This window comes from Cryptotermes secundus, unplaced genomic scaffold, assembly GCF_002891405.2.
Source record: "Cryptotermes secundus unplaced genomic scaffold, Csec_1.0 scaffold501, whole genome shotgun sequence".
NCBI classification, from domain to species: domain Eukaryota; kingdom Metazoa; phylum Arthropoda; class Insecta; order Blattodea; family Kalotermitidae; genus Cryptotermes; species Cryptotermes secundus.
The window spans coordinates 82,366-99,075 of NW_019725007.1; the positions used below are offsets into that span (position 1 = coordinate 82,366).

Sequence of the window (16,710 nt, forward strand, 5' to 3'; positions counted from 1 at the left end):
AGGGCACTTTGGCCATGACGACCTTACTCATACGGCACAAACGGGGTACTTCGGTTCTGTGAGAAGATGTAAAAAAAAATTAAAGTTGTAACTGTAACATTTAAAGTCAAAAATAATATAACAGCCAGGTTCAAAGTGCAGTTGCATTTGATTACTGATGTGAATGTAGTGGTTGAATATGCAACTCCTGTCCATGTTGTGAAATCCTGGTCATGCTGCAGGTACCTGGTTACTTCACTGGCTGACGTACCAGTGACAAATTCATAGTAACTAGGTCTGGCAGTCATACCTTCGAAACATGAAGCAGGATTTGTATCCAGCAATTCTCAGTCATTTAACAGTCTCCAATGAATCAGGCTTTTATATATTCATAAGAAATCACACACCTCAAATCATCGTCTCTAACCATGGTACATAGTGGTGACGAAAGAAATCCCACCCACTTCTAGGATTGAATTATGTCTAGGGTTTGCTTAAAGATTCCATTACAAGGCCATTTATAGGTTTACAAGAGAGAGAGAGAAGGGGACTGGATATAGAAATGTGGGATATAAACAGGGAGGGGTTAAGACACAACAAACTAACAAAACAAATTCAAGCACAACATGATCACTTAATGACAAACTCTGGCTATCAAATAAACATTTCTGATTCTGAAGAACAGCTGCAGACCTGAGTTTTACTTCTCCAGCACCACTTTCCCATCTCATTGAATGGATATAAAAATGGTGTCCTTAACAAAAATACAGCATATTCCAGTTAACTGGGACACACTGGGACGAGAGTATTTTGTCCCAATTAAGTGACTGCCCCAAATATATGTAGCTGCACATAAAGGGACAAAAAGTTACATGTACATGTACATAAAACAAAAGGTAAGCTCTCTGTTTACTGAGTAACAGAAATACTGACTTCACATAAGCTGAAACAATCTGTGCATATCACAGATAAATATTGCTCCCCCCCCCCAAAAAAATAAAATTGTATATTCTTCTTAGCACTTTGCAGACTGGCAATTTAAATATTTAAATCACCCTGGGTACCGGCATTTTTTACCTACTACCATAACTTGTGCACTGTTCACTTTAAAAATTAATATAAAATCTCCTAATTAATTTTATGAACTAAAAATTTTTTAGAATACTTACCAGTGCTCCTAGAAGTGCTTGAGGGTGTGATGTTTCTCGAAACATTCCCCTCTGTGAAGTGGCATTACACAAAACTTGCAAATATAGACAGTTGTACCCCTTTTCTTGTGAACTGCACAAACATGGCATTGCCTAGAAGTATGCTTCCCTGTGAAATGTTCACTCTTCACAATTTTTGCGAGGGTATGTTTCAACATATCACCTGAGAGTCGCCCAGGGGGGTCAAAATGAGGCCTGCATGGGGTGGGAGTAGACGGCCCGGTCACACTAAGACTGTGTCTGCTGCCCAGGGTTTTGCCACATTCAGCAGAAATGCCTTGTATTTCAATTCTGAATGAGGGTTTAGATTTTTGAAAACCAAAAATGAATTGAAAACTATTTTCAGTGCATAGCAACTCTTCATTAAGTCCCAACGTGTATTTCCAAGATTTCATTTTAAATATTGGCCTTATTCAGCTTCTATTTAAAACCACAGTGAGCAAAAGAGTTCTGGTCTTGGTACTTACGTTTCACCAACTATCGGCAATAAACTGTGCCACTTATAAAATATTTGTCCTTGCACTGACCTCCTTAGCTGATGATGTTACTACATTTTCTTGAATTGCTTCAAACATGTAGTTTATCAGCTTTGTGCAACATAAGTCTTCTGACTTTTTTTTACGATTTCCCTGTCCATTGGCTATACCAGGGATGTGGTGTTGTGAGACAGGAATTCCAGGTGGTTATTTACAGAGACTCTAAATAAGGGTGTGGCATAGTCATCAAGTACAAGTACAATTTTCTTCAATTTCTATTGCAATTCGAAGTCCCAACTCACTGGCCATTTCTTACAAATTTCAGTTACCACACACTTTTTACCGTAGTACAGAGCTGGTAAACTATCCACACTAATCCCCTTAAATCAAAAAGACCACCAAAAACAAACAGTTTATGTTTAACAATTCATGACATGTTTGAACAGCCTGACACAATTACACAATCCATTGCTTTCTTGAAAGCAGATAGAACTGTTTGCAGTTTGGGGAACCGTCTAGCATGACAAGATAAAATAAATCTCTTTCATCAGCACTGTCGATATCTGCACAAAGAAGATTGACAGCCTTCTAATTTCCATTATTCAGCACTTACAGCATCAGTATTGTCCTTGAATTTTGTCCAAAACATGAATTTCCATTGCGACAACCATCTGTTTCTTTTAAATCATTATGACCCAGCTTTTTAGCTAACTCCTCTAACACACTTTTGTTTTCCATGGCATAATGTCCATTCATCTCTCAGGTTCTCTCACTGCTGTAAAACGCATGCAATTATAGGTTTAAACATTCCAGCTTTCTCTGCTATGTCTCTTGTATGCACTGCTGTGAGGTATCTAAAATTTGTAAATGGAAACATTTCTGCACACACCAGTGTAGACTCACAAGCACAGTCACTGCAAGCCTGAGAGTGAATGCAGCTAGGTGTTCATATTACTATGTCAGTAATTCACTGATGACATAATATTCACAAGTACGCCATGTGAGAGCTACTGGCCCAATTAAATGGCATGGTGTCTCAAATAAGTGAAGCACATTCTGGCTATGTTGTTGCTTTGTTTTCATTCTCCAAGATTTACCGCAGACAGACAGTTGCCCCCAATTAAGCAGAACCCACTGTATATTTCTTTTGGGAGTACATTTTTCCTTATATCTCATCCCCTCCTCCACAACACAGTAACCCAATACTCAGCAGGATTTTAGTGGTAAACCCCATATTTGTACTTGGGAGTTGTTTGGCTTAAATCACAGGCATCCTGAGGTTTTCTGCAGTTTTACTCAAACCCTCTAATTCCTCAAATTAGGCCATGGCCACTTGCTTCCAAATCCTTTTCAATTTATTACTCAGCAGTCATTCTTGCATCCAATGCTGTCAGTCAATAATATTGATATTGTAGTAATTTTGATCATAAAACAAAAAATTCAGGTGGAGACATGAACAAGGCTGTCTGTCCTCTACTCATCCACTTGTTGCAAAACATGAAATACTGTATTTACGCATGTATAGGCCGCACATTTTTTTGCCAAAAATTCAAGAGGAAAACTAGGGTGCGGCTTATATTTGAAATATTCGAAATCACACTTCATTTTAAAAAAAAATTAACGTTGCCAAATTTCGGAATAATTTCTACTCCTGAAATAATATTCGAAGAAAATTATTTTTTCTATAATTTCTGTCTGAAAATTGTGCTGCGGCCTATACACGCACGCGGCCTATACATGCGTAAATACGGTACTTCTATGTAACATTACTAAAATGCTAGAAGATACCAGTACATCCCTCATGTGCAAAACCCATAATTTTCTTCTTTATCCACATACTCACTATTGTTTATTACTATCCTGTGAAGAGAAACACAAACTGTGCTTGTGCATAGCTGTGCATAGCATATAAGATTTTTCTTAGAACTAAAACTCTAAAATTCAAATTATGCCTGTTTCCAGTATCTGACTTGCTGACTGTCATGTTGGGGTTATGTAATGAACAAATGTCTACAGGATGCTATAGCTAGTTACCCAAGATACTGGTCCACTGAAGTACACATGGCAACAGCTGAAGTGCCAAGCAGTCTTTATCACCTCACTTTATAAATTACAATTTGTTTCGTTGCTCCTGTATTTAATGAATATTTAAATGTCATATACTGACATTCTTTTATGGAAACTAATTTCCATTGCTGAAATACAGTTAAGTTCAGAGGGTACTAGCTTACTTCATGGAAAATATTCCATCAAACTTGGAAAACATAATTTCAGTTATTGAATGTACATGAATAATACGAGGAAAATAATCTATTGCTTAACTGTTGGCTGATCCATCTCTATGCTGGCTCTATTTGAAATTCACAAATTTATACCAAATATTAATACCATATTACTGGAAAATTTGGCATGCAAATGAAATTTTTATCATCATGGAAGGACCATTTATTTTGTTGACCGAATATATTTGTCACAGTTTTGTAATATCTCTCTCGCTCATATGAAGGACTGGATTAAACAAACAATTAGCATATGTTAACATCTCTTTATTAATTTTATTCACCTTGTTTATTCAAACAGTGGAACTGATAACTGCATCATACTTTGGGAATGGTACTCTTTTTATTCCTCGGTGCACTTGTGATAGTCTCATGTCTTTCTCGATCGTCTCAGTTTCTGTTCAATGAAATGGCAAAATTATGTAATATACTTTCTCAATTAAGGACTAGAAGCATGAAGACAGCTGAACGAATTCAAATTTATTGTTCTTCACATTCAAAATTAATGAAAATAAAGCTTCCCGAATAAACTTATCATGTGATTAAGCTTACTGTGTATGTGACTGCATGAAACTTAATGCAAAAGGGAGCGAAGGTGTCAGGTGACAAGCTACAGTTACTCTTACCATTAACCCACACAGAGTAGCCTGCATCAGTAACAGTGACAGCCCAAAGGAGCAAGGCATTGCCTTGAAGAGTAAACACCCCAATTCAAGCGAGAGGAACTATTACGTACAGTACTGCAACTACATATTCACCTTAAGGGCTGTTGTGCTATTTTAATAACTGTGGAATATTGAATTGCTCTGACTGGAACAGACAAATGTCTGCCGCCAATGCAACCTTCTAGCTCCCTTCTAGTTTAAAACATAAGCAACAATGAAATCTTTTGATGATTTTTTTAAACTATTATGATCTACATCTGAAAACATCTCGCACCCCACATCCTTGAATTGATGTAAACAACCGGATGTTGCAACATCCAAAGGCATAAATGAACTACAAAGTTTCCTCTGAGAAGGAAAGTAATGGAAGAAAGAACACTGCTGGAATAACAGATCAAGAAAAAACATCCATCCCTTCAGTCATTTGAAATTGCAGAAATATTGCTGTCACAAACTGTTCCCATGTTGGGCGAGGACTGTATATAGTTACCAAAACCAACTGTACAGAAAGCTTCATAACTGCTCATTATGTTATACATTATATTAACTTCTTACACAATACTGATTAACATTATTAACATTATCCTTTCACTTTCATGCTAGTCCTCAATTGGTTCTTGAACAATAAAAATTTCCTCAACTGTCCCGGTTTCTTAAAAATCAACATTGGCATTAAATGAACAGAAGGTAATGTTTCTTTCAATTCAAAGATATAGAAAAATGAAGACAAGAAGCAGTAATTATGTGAAGACGAGGATATGGGTAGCAGATTGGTTTACTTCCTTATGAATTTTCGATTCTGGCCACTTCCCTTGAATCGAGGAAAAGCCTTATAATGAATATCATAATATTACAGTGTATTAGAGAGTGGTGGTGTTTTGGTCCACAGTTTACAGGGAGCTCTCAAGCTTGATGAGCTCAGCAATGCCATCGTTCATCTCTTTCACAGCGTCGTATTCCGTGAGGCCCATACGCCGTTTATTGGAGATGTCATACACACCACCCTCAGCCTCTGTGTGTTCACCGCGTGTGCCACGGACCTGTTAACATTTCAAAACTCACAATGGAGAACTGGTCCTTTCAAAATTGATCACAAGGAAGAACAGGAAGGGGGAGGGGAGGTAATAAAGGATTAAACAAAATAATAAATGGAGAGGGTGAGGAGAGAAAAACGAAAAGAGGGTTTTATTGTACCATCAAACCCTTTGTTTCCCTTGGTCAGAAGAGCTACAAGCCAGAAGGTTGCAGGTTCAAGCCCAATGAGGTCATTGGATTTTTCAATTGACCTAATCCTTCCGGCCACACTATGGCCCTAGGGTCAACTCAATCTCTAATAGAAATGAGTACCAGGAATTAAATAAATAATTTTCCTGGGGAGTAAAGAGCGGCCGGCGCACAGGGCTGACAACCTTGCCACCACCTTTGAGCTGACTATCTCGATAATGTGGGACCCTCAACGTCTCTGGCGGTGCACACTCTTCCCCAAACAAGGCTCATCATACTTTCTAAACTTTAACTCATTTACTGAAATCTACATATTGTGCTTATTTCAAAAGGCCAATTGTGAAGTTGTGCCTGCATGGCTAGGATGAAGGTTGCAATTCTTACTTTTTATGGGAGCACCAAATGAGAATGATTTCACCTTTGTACTTGATCATATAGAAATGATGAAGGCTGGCAGAGGGACCCTTCAGATTGTGAAGTAGTAGAATTTTTGCTGTTTGCCACATTTTCTCTCTCTCTCTCTCTCTGAAGTGAGTGAAGACAGAAAAATTCGCACTAGTTTCTGGTCCTGTACCAGAGACATGCATCTATTCCTTGAAAACCATGAGGTCCCAAACTGAGCTCCACACGAAACAAGGAGACGAAACATAATCATCTAAAACATTTGTAACTGGTAAATGTCACATGGTCTCTCCTACCAGGAAGGGACCTGTCAGAATGAACCAATGACGATATTTAATTACATCTCTTACACTAAAACGTACTATTTTAGATAACCTTGGGTTTAGATCTCATTTTTTAAGTAGAAAAACTGATACTAAGTTTTGAAAATTAGAACCATGAAATCAACACAATTTTGGCAAATTTGTATTTCTTCATTGCCAAATCTTCATACTTTTAACCAAAATCAATCAAAAAGAAAATGCTTTGACATCATTGCAGACATTTCAGAAGACAGTGCACTCCTGCATACTACCTTCTTTCAGTTTCTATTGAGAAATCCTGTGCACTTAAGCACGCAAGCATGACTAGGCTACTGCAGTGATTTAATAAAATTATGTGCTTGAAGATTTGTTATTTGATAGTAAACTATTCTGGGATTCAAGAAAGCCATGATATCTTTCCACAGGAGCAATGCTTGTAACATGTGTGAATTCAATCAATAATCAATCAAGCAGACAGAGACAGTTTCCTTTCATACTACATTTCTCTTACAAATTTTGCAGCTTCATACAATTCTTCAGTGAAAATAAAATATTTCAGATTGTATTAGTAAAATTTCACTATTGTTTTGAAAATGGAAGAAGAAGGACTCCAAGCATCACAGATCTAGTTTTTAAAGTTTAAGGCTTTATTTCAAGTGAAACACCGAGAATGGCGTACCTCTGCATGGAGATGTCAAGAGAACAAAAATGGACTAGTTTAAATCCAAGCCTGGTACCACTATAACCTCACTGACCCACTTGTTTGAACTCTATAGAGCAGGACACTGACCTGCAGGTTGTACTTGCTAGCAACCTCCTCTAGTTTGGCCTTGTCAGCAGCCAGCTTGGGTACCTTGATGTGCACGGACGCACGCACTGTTGTGCCCAAGTTGGTGGGGCAGAAAGTGAGGAAGCCCAGGCGGTCATCATGCGAGAAGGGAATGCGCTTCTCGATGTCATTCACAGCCGTCACAAGGCGACGGTACACCTGTAGAGTTAACATTTGTATTTTATTTAATTACACGTAACTCAAATGTGGGAGTTACAACTGCACTACAAGTTGCAGTACAGTGCACTTGCAAAGTGAATTAATTATGTCCGCTAAGCCCCACATCGACATCATGCACTCAGCTGAAGAAGACAGATGGCCCACAGGCTGAGGAGTGCAATATCAAATAAGAAACGATACCCTTATTATCTGTCTGACTTCTGTTCAATTTATCTGCATTATATATATATATATATAACATGGTAGTGGTCCTGTGTCGTACCTGCCCAAGGTCACCACCCATCTGCATGGAGATGATTCGCAAATGATCCTCCTCGTTACACCATACCAGGAACGTCTTGGCGTCGTTGTGGTAGATACCTCGTCCAGTGGGCCAGAAGCGGCATGCATTGGCAGCCTTCAACATGAAAAACAAAAGAATACTAGGCTATAAAATAATACTTTAATGCAAGATGAACACATTCTCTGTTACTATCATTGCAGATACAAATCTACTGCTGGAGCACTTACCAGATTCAAAATAGTACACTGCACAAAATCGGACATTGAAAATCATATTGAAAAATGCTGTATACAGAAGTTACGTCATTTCTCTTTCTAACTCAGTACACTTATTTTGAGAAAACAGAAGCAGGTTTACATAACTGCCATGATGTCCATGTGTCTGTGCGCCTGCATATCCCCCTTAATAGTTAACTTCTCAATACTTGAATCAATCTTTATGAAATTTGTTACGTACATTACGGCACCTCAGCCCATCTCAATGGCGTACCTCATAAATCCCTCTCATCACTCTGTGTGTCTCTGTGTTATCACCATCACTGCTATGCAACTGATTGGTAAAAATGTTACAGTGACAACAAATATACAAACAACAACAGAACAGAAATGATATGTAAACCGAACAAAAAACTTTAAATCACTGATCTGGATCCATATCAGTAAACAAGCCAATAAAGAGGGACATACTCACGTCATGACTGACAGATGATGACCTAGCAGGGTTGAAACATGTAGAAATGCTTCCACACAAGAAATGAAAACTAACACAATGGTATTGATTTGTATATTATGGTACTGTTGTGTTGACTGACATATTAAAAATACCACATTGTAAGAATTTGTTTGCAGGTGAAAGATATGAGGCCAGACACATGGACATAACAGCCCCACTAATTTCAGTTTCCGTACTTTGTAAAATGAACATAAGAGTGCTTTATCCCATAAAAGGTTCAGTACTCTTACCTGATACATGTATGTAAACCTAGTCAATAATTACTTAAGTGTTTACAAAAACACATTTAAACATTCATATTAAATACTTTCAAGTTTCAAAAAGAATGTACATGTACGAATATTTAGTTGACAAATCTTGGTGATGACTTTCAGAACAAGACTTCATCAAAGTCACTATATGGAACAATGCTGTCGATTCTTTTGTGATAGTGTTACCAGATTCATACCTACCTGCAGGAAGCGATCACCCTCCTTGAACAGGAAGTGGTCATCGATGAGCTTTTGCTGAACTTCCTTTGTCATGCCAGTGAGAGGGTAGAACTGCCCTTTCAGCTCTCCCTCCAGACCGGACAGGGTGCTTGAGACCTTCTCCTCCATCTCCTTGTACTGGGCTTCAGTCAGGCAAGGGTTGAAGGGGTAGCCTTCCAGGGAACGGCCACACCTCACTCTTGTTGAGATGATATATTCACCCTACAAACAATAGTAGCAACCATTCAGATCCTTGCCCTGTGGGCTTGGCCACGCTGTAGCTCAAGCGGTTCGATCCCGGGTCTGGTCAAGTGGGATTTGTGGTGGACAAAGTGGCACTGGGGCAGGTTTTCTCCGAGTACTTCAGCTTCCCCTGCCAATCTTCATTCCACCAATTGCTCCACAATCGCCCTCACCTATCATGTGGGGCTGGTACAATAGGCCAGAAGTGGCTGCAGTGCAAGGGACTTAATCCCGCCCCACTAGCAATAAAAAAAATACCCTGTGGGCTGCTCTTACACATGAAGCATTTTCAACCAATATCAGAATTGTCCCAATGATTATCCCCAAGTCATCATTCTTACTATTTTCCAAAGTTTGTTTTCCCTTACAGTACATTAATGAAAAAGCTTAATATGATTTGTGAGTGTTCAGTTTACTGAGTACAGTAGTGGCATCTTGTGATGAACTTCTGGCTTCCATAGCAGGTAGATATTTTGACTAGCTGAGCGACTACTAGCTTTCAAGGAGAACTCTGCTCCATGTAGTGAATGAATTAGTTCGGTTATTTCTTTTTCCTCGATTAGTGAAGCCTTTAACTCATCTAAACAAACAAGAAACAATGCATGTATTTGCCCTGTAACAGAATTCAGTTCTCAGCAGGTGTGTCTTCTTGACAGGAGGATGAAAATTAATCTATGCTACAGGCATCATACATTAATATTAAAAGGTTCATTTCTTAGTTGCACAACTGGCAGCTTCACAGGAAGGGCTCAGCTCCATGAGTGAGTGAACTGAATGAGGTTTATTTCTGGATTTTCTGGCAAAAGCGCATCACAGTGTTGATACCCTGGACCTTACCCATCTTCATGAATTTGTATAATCAATTTAGACTATGGTAACTACAATTGCAGTTGTGTTTTAATTAATACTCACAGCAGGGTCCAGGTTTCCCAGCGTGTCCACATCACCCCAGTCCTTGGGTGGATGCTTATCGGTCTTTTTGAAGCCACCATGGTAGTCCTCAATGATGGGGTCAAACAGCTCAGCAAAAACAGAGTATGCCTCCGCATCTGGTGCATAGATGCCTACTCCAGAGTCGTGGTTCTCAAGACCTGTACAGCACAAAGAGGTCAAAAATGAGGACTCTTATTAGTGTTCAAACCCCACAAGTTATTGCCTCGCCCTATTAGTGTTCAAACCCCACAAGAGTTATTGCCTCGCCCTATTAGTGGTCAAACCCCACAAGTTATTGCCTCACCCTATTAGTGGTCAAACCCCACAAGTTATTGCCTCGCCCTATTAGTGTTCAAACCCCACAAGAGTTATTGCCTCGCCCTATTAGTGGTCAAACCCCACAAGTTATTGCCTCACCCTATTAGTGGTCAAACCCCACAAGTTATTGCCTCGCCCTATTAGTGTTCAAACCCCACAAGAGTTATTGCCTCGCCCTATTAGTGGTCAAACCCCACAAGTTATTGCCTCACCCTATTAGTGGTCAAACCCCACAAGTTATTGCCTCGCCCTATTAGTGTTCAAACCCCACAAGAGTTATTGCCTCGCCCTATTAGTGGTCAAACCCCACAAGTTATTGCCTCACCCTATTAGTGGTCAAACCCCACAAGTTATTGCCTCGCCCTATTAGTGTTCAAACCCCACAAGAGTTATTGCCTCGCCCTATTAGTGGTCAAACCCCACAAGTTATTGCCTCACCCTATTAGTGGTCAAACCCCACAAGTTATTGCCTCGCCCTATTGGTGGTCAAACCCCACAAGTTATTGCCTGGTCCTATTAGTGGTCAAAACCCACAAGAGTTATTGCCTCGCCATGGCGGTGGGGCCCAATACCCAGTGACTCAGACTGCCATGCTGGCGAGTGTTAGCTCCTGACTGGTCAGAGGACAGAGGAAGAGTAGAATGACCAATAACAGGAAGATGAGTCTCGTCGGGCCTGAAAGACAACGCGTGTATATGAGGACAACTAGGACAAGAAAGAAACTGGGCCCTCCAGGATGGGGGCACAGCACTGGACTGGTCTGGTCTGGTCAGGTCTGGTAACCAGGTCTCATACTCAGATTCCTTAAAAGAGAAGCTGGACTGATTTAACCAGTGTGCAGATCAATACGAAGAGACAGAGATAAACTTTTCTAAGGCTATGGCAGCACCTACATTTACATACAGATCCGAAATATGGACTACTAACAGAAGCAGCAAAAATTTAAACTGCATGGATCATGTCCAAAAACATAATACTCATACACTCCTCCAATCTGGTTACCACAGAATATGCCTGCTCATGAGATTTTCAGAAGGTTAATGCCATGTTTGAACAAGTTCTTTGCACAAACTGCGTAAATGAATGGAGTACTGTGCCCATCTGCATGTCTGAACCCAAGGAAGAATGCGACAGATCTTAATTCGCTGATATTTGTTCAACATCACAATTACCATCTGGACTGCCATAGTGGTAAGGATCTACACTCTCTGGGGAGGTGTTCTGTTCAAATCTTGACCGATATATCGACTACCCTCCTGTTTTTCACAGGTTTCCTTGGTCCCCCTGGGCAAATGCCTGGACAGTGCCTTGATTAGGCCACAACTGCTTCCTTCTAAATCCTTTCCAATTCATCATTCATTTCTCATTCTACCATTCTAGCTACTGATACTTACATACTTACAGAGCTGAGGCCTTCTTGAGAAGCCGCCAATTGTGCAGCTACTCAAGAATTTCCCAGCATTTTATGGAAACCGAAGGTTCATTACCGTGTTCACAAGAGCCCTCCACTGTTCCCTATCCTGAGCCACATCAATCCAATCCATACCATCCTATCTCTCTAGGATCCATTTTATTATTGTACACCCACCTACGCCTTGGTCTTCCCAGTGGTCTCTTTCCTTCTGGCTTTCCTACCAATGTCCTATATGCCTTCCTCTTCTCTCCATTCGTGCTACATGCCCTTCCCAATTCATCCTCATTGACTTGATCATTCTAATTATACTTGGAGAAAAGCACAAGTTATGAAGCTCCTCATTATGCAGTTTTCTCCAACCTCCTGTCACTTCATCTCTCTTCGGTCCAAATATTCTCCTCAACACCCTGTTCTCAAACACCCTCAGTCTATGTTCCTCAATGTCAGAGACCAAATTTCACACTCATACAGAACCATAGGCAACATTATAGTTTAGTGTATTCTAATTTTTATGTTTTTGGACAGCAGACGAAAAGACAAAAGGTTCTAACTGAATGGTAGCATTACCCGAGATCAGTCTCCTCTTAATTTCCTCCTCAATCAGGTTTTGATCTGTTATCGTTGTTCCCAAATATCTGAACTGTGCCACATTTTCAAAACATCTGTTTCCTATCTTTAAGTCACGATTTTGCCCTGCATTTTGGTGATGAGACAGCAACATATACTTAGTTTTCTCAGTGTTTACTTCTAGACCACCTCTTTACTTGCGTCAATTAAAGTCTGTGTTTTTCTTTATGGTATCTACATTATCACCCAGTAGATTCACATCATCGGCATAGGCCAACAGATAGCACTGTCAAATATCCCATAAATAAAATACTATCATTTTCCGGTGAATTCAATTTTGTTTCGTGTTAAGTCTACTGTAACCCACACATAAGTGAGACTCAAACTGAACAGTATAGATCCTGCAAAAGCGCTTCGGGGAAGAAAAAAAGAAGAAAAAAAAAGTAACGGTGTAAAATATAAAGCTTGATCAAAGCCATACTGATTGCCATTAGGCCATAGTAAATTCATGGAATCAATAAAGAATTCGGAAACTGCGGAGCTATTTGTGGTTTCAAACTCCTCTACGGCAAGAAGATTTGGGGTAGACTGTTCATTCTTATTAAGGACTCCAACCATGATAATTGCAATAAACAGTCCCTCTGTCATGCGTTTCGTGGATTAACAGCCACACAAAATACCTTGAATCTTATCTCTAATGCTTTCAACTGTAATAATATCTAATCGTAATATCTAACACTGCTTCAAGTAATTTTTGCGCACAGTTGATTCATCCGGCACTTTGAACTCTGTAATTGTGTACTTCTCTATTAAGTTTCTCCGGGTAGGGCTGGTCAGTGTTCACAGAGGCATATCTGCCGCTAAAAAGGTTTCGCACAAGCCAAAGGAGAACTGTGAAAAACTATTATTAGACCAATTTCTTGGTAAATATGTACCAAACTACACGGCGTTACAGCCCAAGAAGACAGCAATCTTCAGCTCCGTGGTTTAAGTATGGCTTATGGGTGTGAAACTTGGTTCCTCATCTGCACATTATGTTCCCCAAGTAATTTCAGCCGGCAGACCTATGGACTTGTTCAAGTGATTTAACGAAAATTAGCATACGAGGGGCGGAAAGGGTGAAGAGGTTGCAAGAGATGAGCATATCCGGTGACTCAGCCAAAGCATCGGCAGACGAAGGCAAAAACCTGCTCCGCCATTCGGCTAAGTCACTGACCTCGCTACCCCAGGAATGCAACTCAGCTTTCATAGTCACGTTCAGACCGGCCTAGAGAAGTCAAGACAACACACTTCGCACAGAAACTTCGGAATTATAACACCATCATTATATTCTCTCGTTGTATTTTGCTTTCTCCCCTCTAAAATTATTACCTGATTCTATTATCATCACTTTGATGATATTATTACAGTACTATTTTACTGTCATCATAATTACTCAGATGTTATAAATTGCCTTGTTTTGTACTTTGTGTCTGATTCTTTCGCTCGTGTCACTCTATAATTGGCCTTTAGGCTGCTGGGTTAGCACGCAAATAAGAACAGAAGAGAACAGGACAGGACAGGACTGGACTGGACTGTTATTGGCCTCTGGACTGCCTGCACGTAAAAAATAACCTTGTTGTTATTGTTGTTGTTGTTNCGGCATGCCCATTGGAAATTTACTTATTTTATCTTTCTCGCTTGTCAATGATAACTTTAATTTTTCTTGGAATTATTATTAATATATTGCCTTTATATAGACTGTCGTGTTTTGCTCTTTCGTTATTTTTGTGTATTTCTATGTACTCGTGCTAACTTTGTGATTGGCCTCTGTGCTGTTAAGTTTGCACGTAGATAAACACGAACCTGAATTAAATCGAATTATTATTATGCCTTGTAGCTGTTGACTTTGCACACAAAAAAAAAATGTAATTGAAATACGTTGGGCCAAGCAAAGAAAGCACAAGCAGTATCTATCCAACTTGAATCCTGGAGGAACCCGGTTCGAATCACAGCCGGGACACCCACTAAATCGATCTGAAGATTATCGCGGTTTTCCATGGCTCCTCCTGGCCCTCAGATTAAGAAACGATCCTTCGCTTTACATCCTCCCCAATTCATTATTCACTAATGAATCTTACAATTGCGTTACGTACGCGGTCTGAGCTACTGACAAAAGAACAAACGACTAACAAACAGTTTACTATCACAACCACTAACACCAATGACTCCATTTAAGAACCGAAAGATTACATTCCAGTGTAACTACACTTGTTGTGGGCTTGACCTCGTACTTAGGAAGGAACGTAGCGGCATCCGTAGTCTAGAGGTAACGTTCCCACCTCATGACTCGTGGTACGCGGGTTCAAACCCGGCGGAGGTCGTGGAATTTTTAAGGGCGGAAAAATTCAGGGAACAAGTCCTCCGGGAGGGACTTTAAGCCGTGTCCCGTGTCGTAGCTTTACGGCACGTAAAAGAACCTCATATCTCCAAAGGAGGTCACTGAGCCAAATTCAAGGACGTTTCCCGCCCAACAAGAAGTCTCTAACACCTCTGACAGATGGGGGAAGCATTATAGATACCGCCAAGCTAGTGGAGGCCGAACTCGCTGGCTCGGTTGGGACTGATGGTACGCACCAATATCGGTAGGATATAGAGACTGGTAGAATATCATAGAGGGAAGGACAATGGACCAATACTGGTCTAAGTGCATGGAGATACCCACCCTCTCCAATAACTAACAAACTAGGAAGGAACGTACTCTAGCGAGCAGTGACGTCACACTGGGAAGAGAAAATGCCGAATTGCTAATTCTCAACGGGTGCTGCAATCAAGCGAAGGGATGGTGCCGTAACACTTCCACAGAATGGCTGTGTTAACTGGTTCCTGCCATCACCGTAAGCATTACTCTGCGTTTAGTGGCTGAAAGATACATCGACTGATGGGATAATCAGCGAACAGGGAATTGTAATGGAGGAGAATTGGGGTGTGTCCTAACTGCAGGCACTACTATCCTAGTATCTGACAGGAGGCACTAAGGAAAACGCAATATGATGCAGGAGTTTTGGCCATGACCTTGCAAACACTGATTTTCAACATGGGTTTACACCAAACTCGTTTTCATCCAATATCTTAAAATGGCGGAACAGGAAATCCCCTAAAACCAGAACTCCCATTCTAAATCTAAAGACCCACAAAAAGACTACGCAGGATTAACTTCATTTATGTTAAGACACTGGGCTTATTTTTAACCACCCTGTACTGATGATGTCAAGGCTAATCTCAATTGAAGTCTACTGCGTTGTACATAAGTGAGATCACATTCCGAGATGGTGGGGACCCTACCCATCCACAGGACTGCCAACATTATTAGCAGAATGCTTCTTCAGTATTTAACAGGCCCTGAGCTGATCGATTCCCTTCGTTTTATGCAACCCGGCAAACCCAAGTTTCATCATTGCGTTTACAAGAATCCGTTACTGGAACCCCTCAAATGAGAGCTGACTCAATTTGTAGGCCACTTTAATATTGCGACGTGTTATGGGTGTGACTACAGCCTGCTGTCACTCGGATACACCGACCACTGTTAACACATCCCTCGGAACTACAAACAACTACAGCGCCACCTCTAATCTCCACACTTTAAAGATCACAGCATCAGCTAAACCTTTTCCGGCCTGCTGTCTCTTCACCAGCCGTTGCCTGGCAACGGCGTCTTCACGCTCAGGTCTTCTCTTCACAGCCGGACTTGCAAATCTTTCCTTCACAGCCTCCCGTACAAACCGGCAAAACAACTGATTATCTTCCTTGCTTGTAACATCTCAGCACGGACCACGCAGAAACACCCCGTTTCGAATAGTAACTCTATAGTCGCGTGCGTATTCGTTGCCGCGGGAACGTGTTGTTTCCCGACTTCTGAGTCACACTAATAGAAATATCGTTCTGAATGCGAGGAGCTTTTGAAGAGACGCATTTTGATTTTCACACGTGCCCTCCCCCCATATGTGCTCCTTTGGAAAAGAAATTACTTCGGTACAGATTCTGCCTATGCAATTTATCACACATAATTTTAAATATCAGCAGCGTTGACATGTTTGTAATTGTTGATGATACATGTTTATGATCTTCATAACTAGGGCCCGGATTTTTACGACCTAAAAACTATAAATATATGCATGCACTTATGACCCAAAATTATGTCAAATATGACCTAAAAAGTGTAAAATA

The 16,710-nt window shown here is 40.4% G+C and overlaps 1 protein-coding gene across 3 annotated transcripts in view; it reads right to left on the reverse strand.

Annotated features, from left to right (window-relative positions):
• Window positions 1-4,193: 4,193 nt before the first annotated feature.
• LOC111863183 (arginine kinase) overlaps window positions 4,194-16,710 on the reverse strand; it is a 189,294-nt gene continuing 176,777 nt past the window's right edge. For all 3 annotated transcript variants that reach the window (XM_023849251.2, XM_023849252.1, XM_023849250.1), the window contains exons 3-7: window positions 10,185-10,363; window positions 9,012-9,251; window positions 7,807-7,941; window positions 7,326-7,523; window positions 4,194-5,647 (exon numbers count right to left, since the gene is read on the reverse strand). In XM_023849251.2, coding sequence (XP_023705019.1) covers window positions 5,498-5,647; window positions 7,326-7,523; window positions 7,807-7,941; window positions 9,012-9,251; window positions 10,185-10,363 — 902 coding nt within the window. In that variant the 3' untranslated portion in view covers window positions 4,194-5,497. The remainder of the gene's footprint in view (window positions 5,648-7,325; window positions 7,524-7,806; window positions 7,942-9,011; window positions 9,252-10,184; window positions 10,364-16,710) is intronic.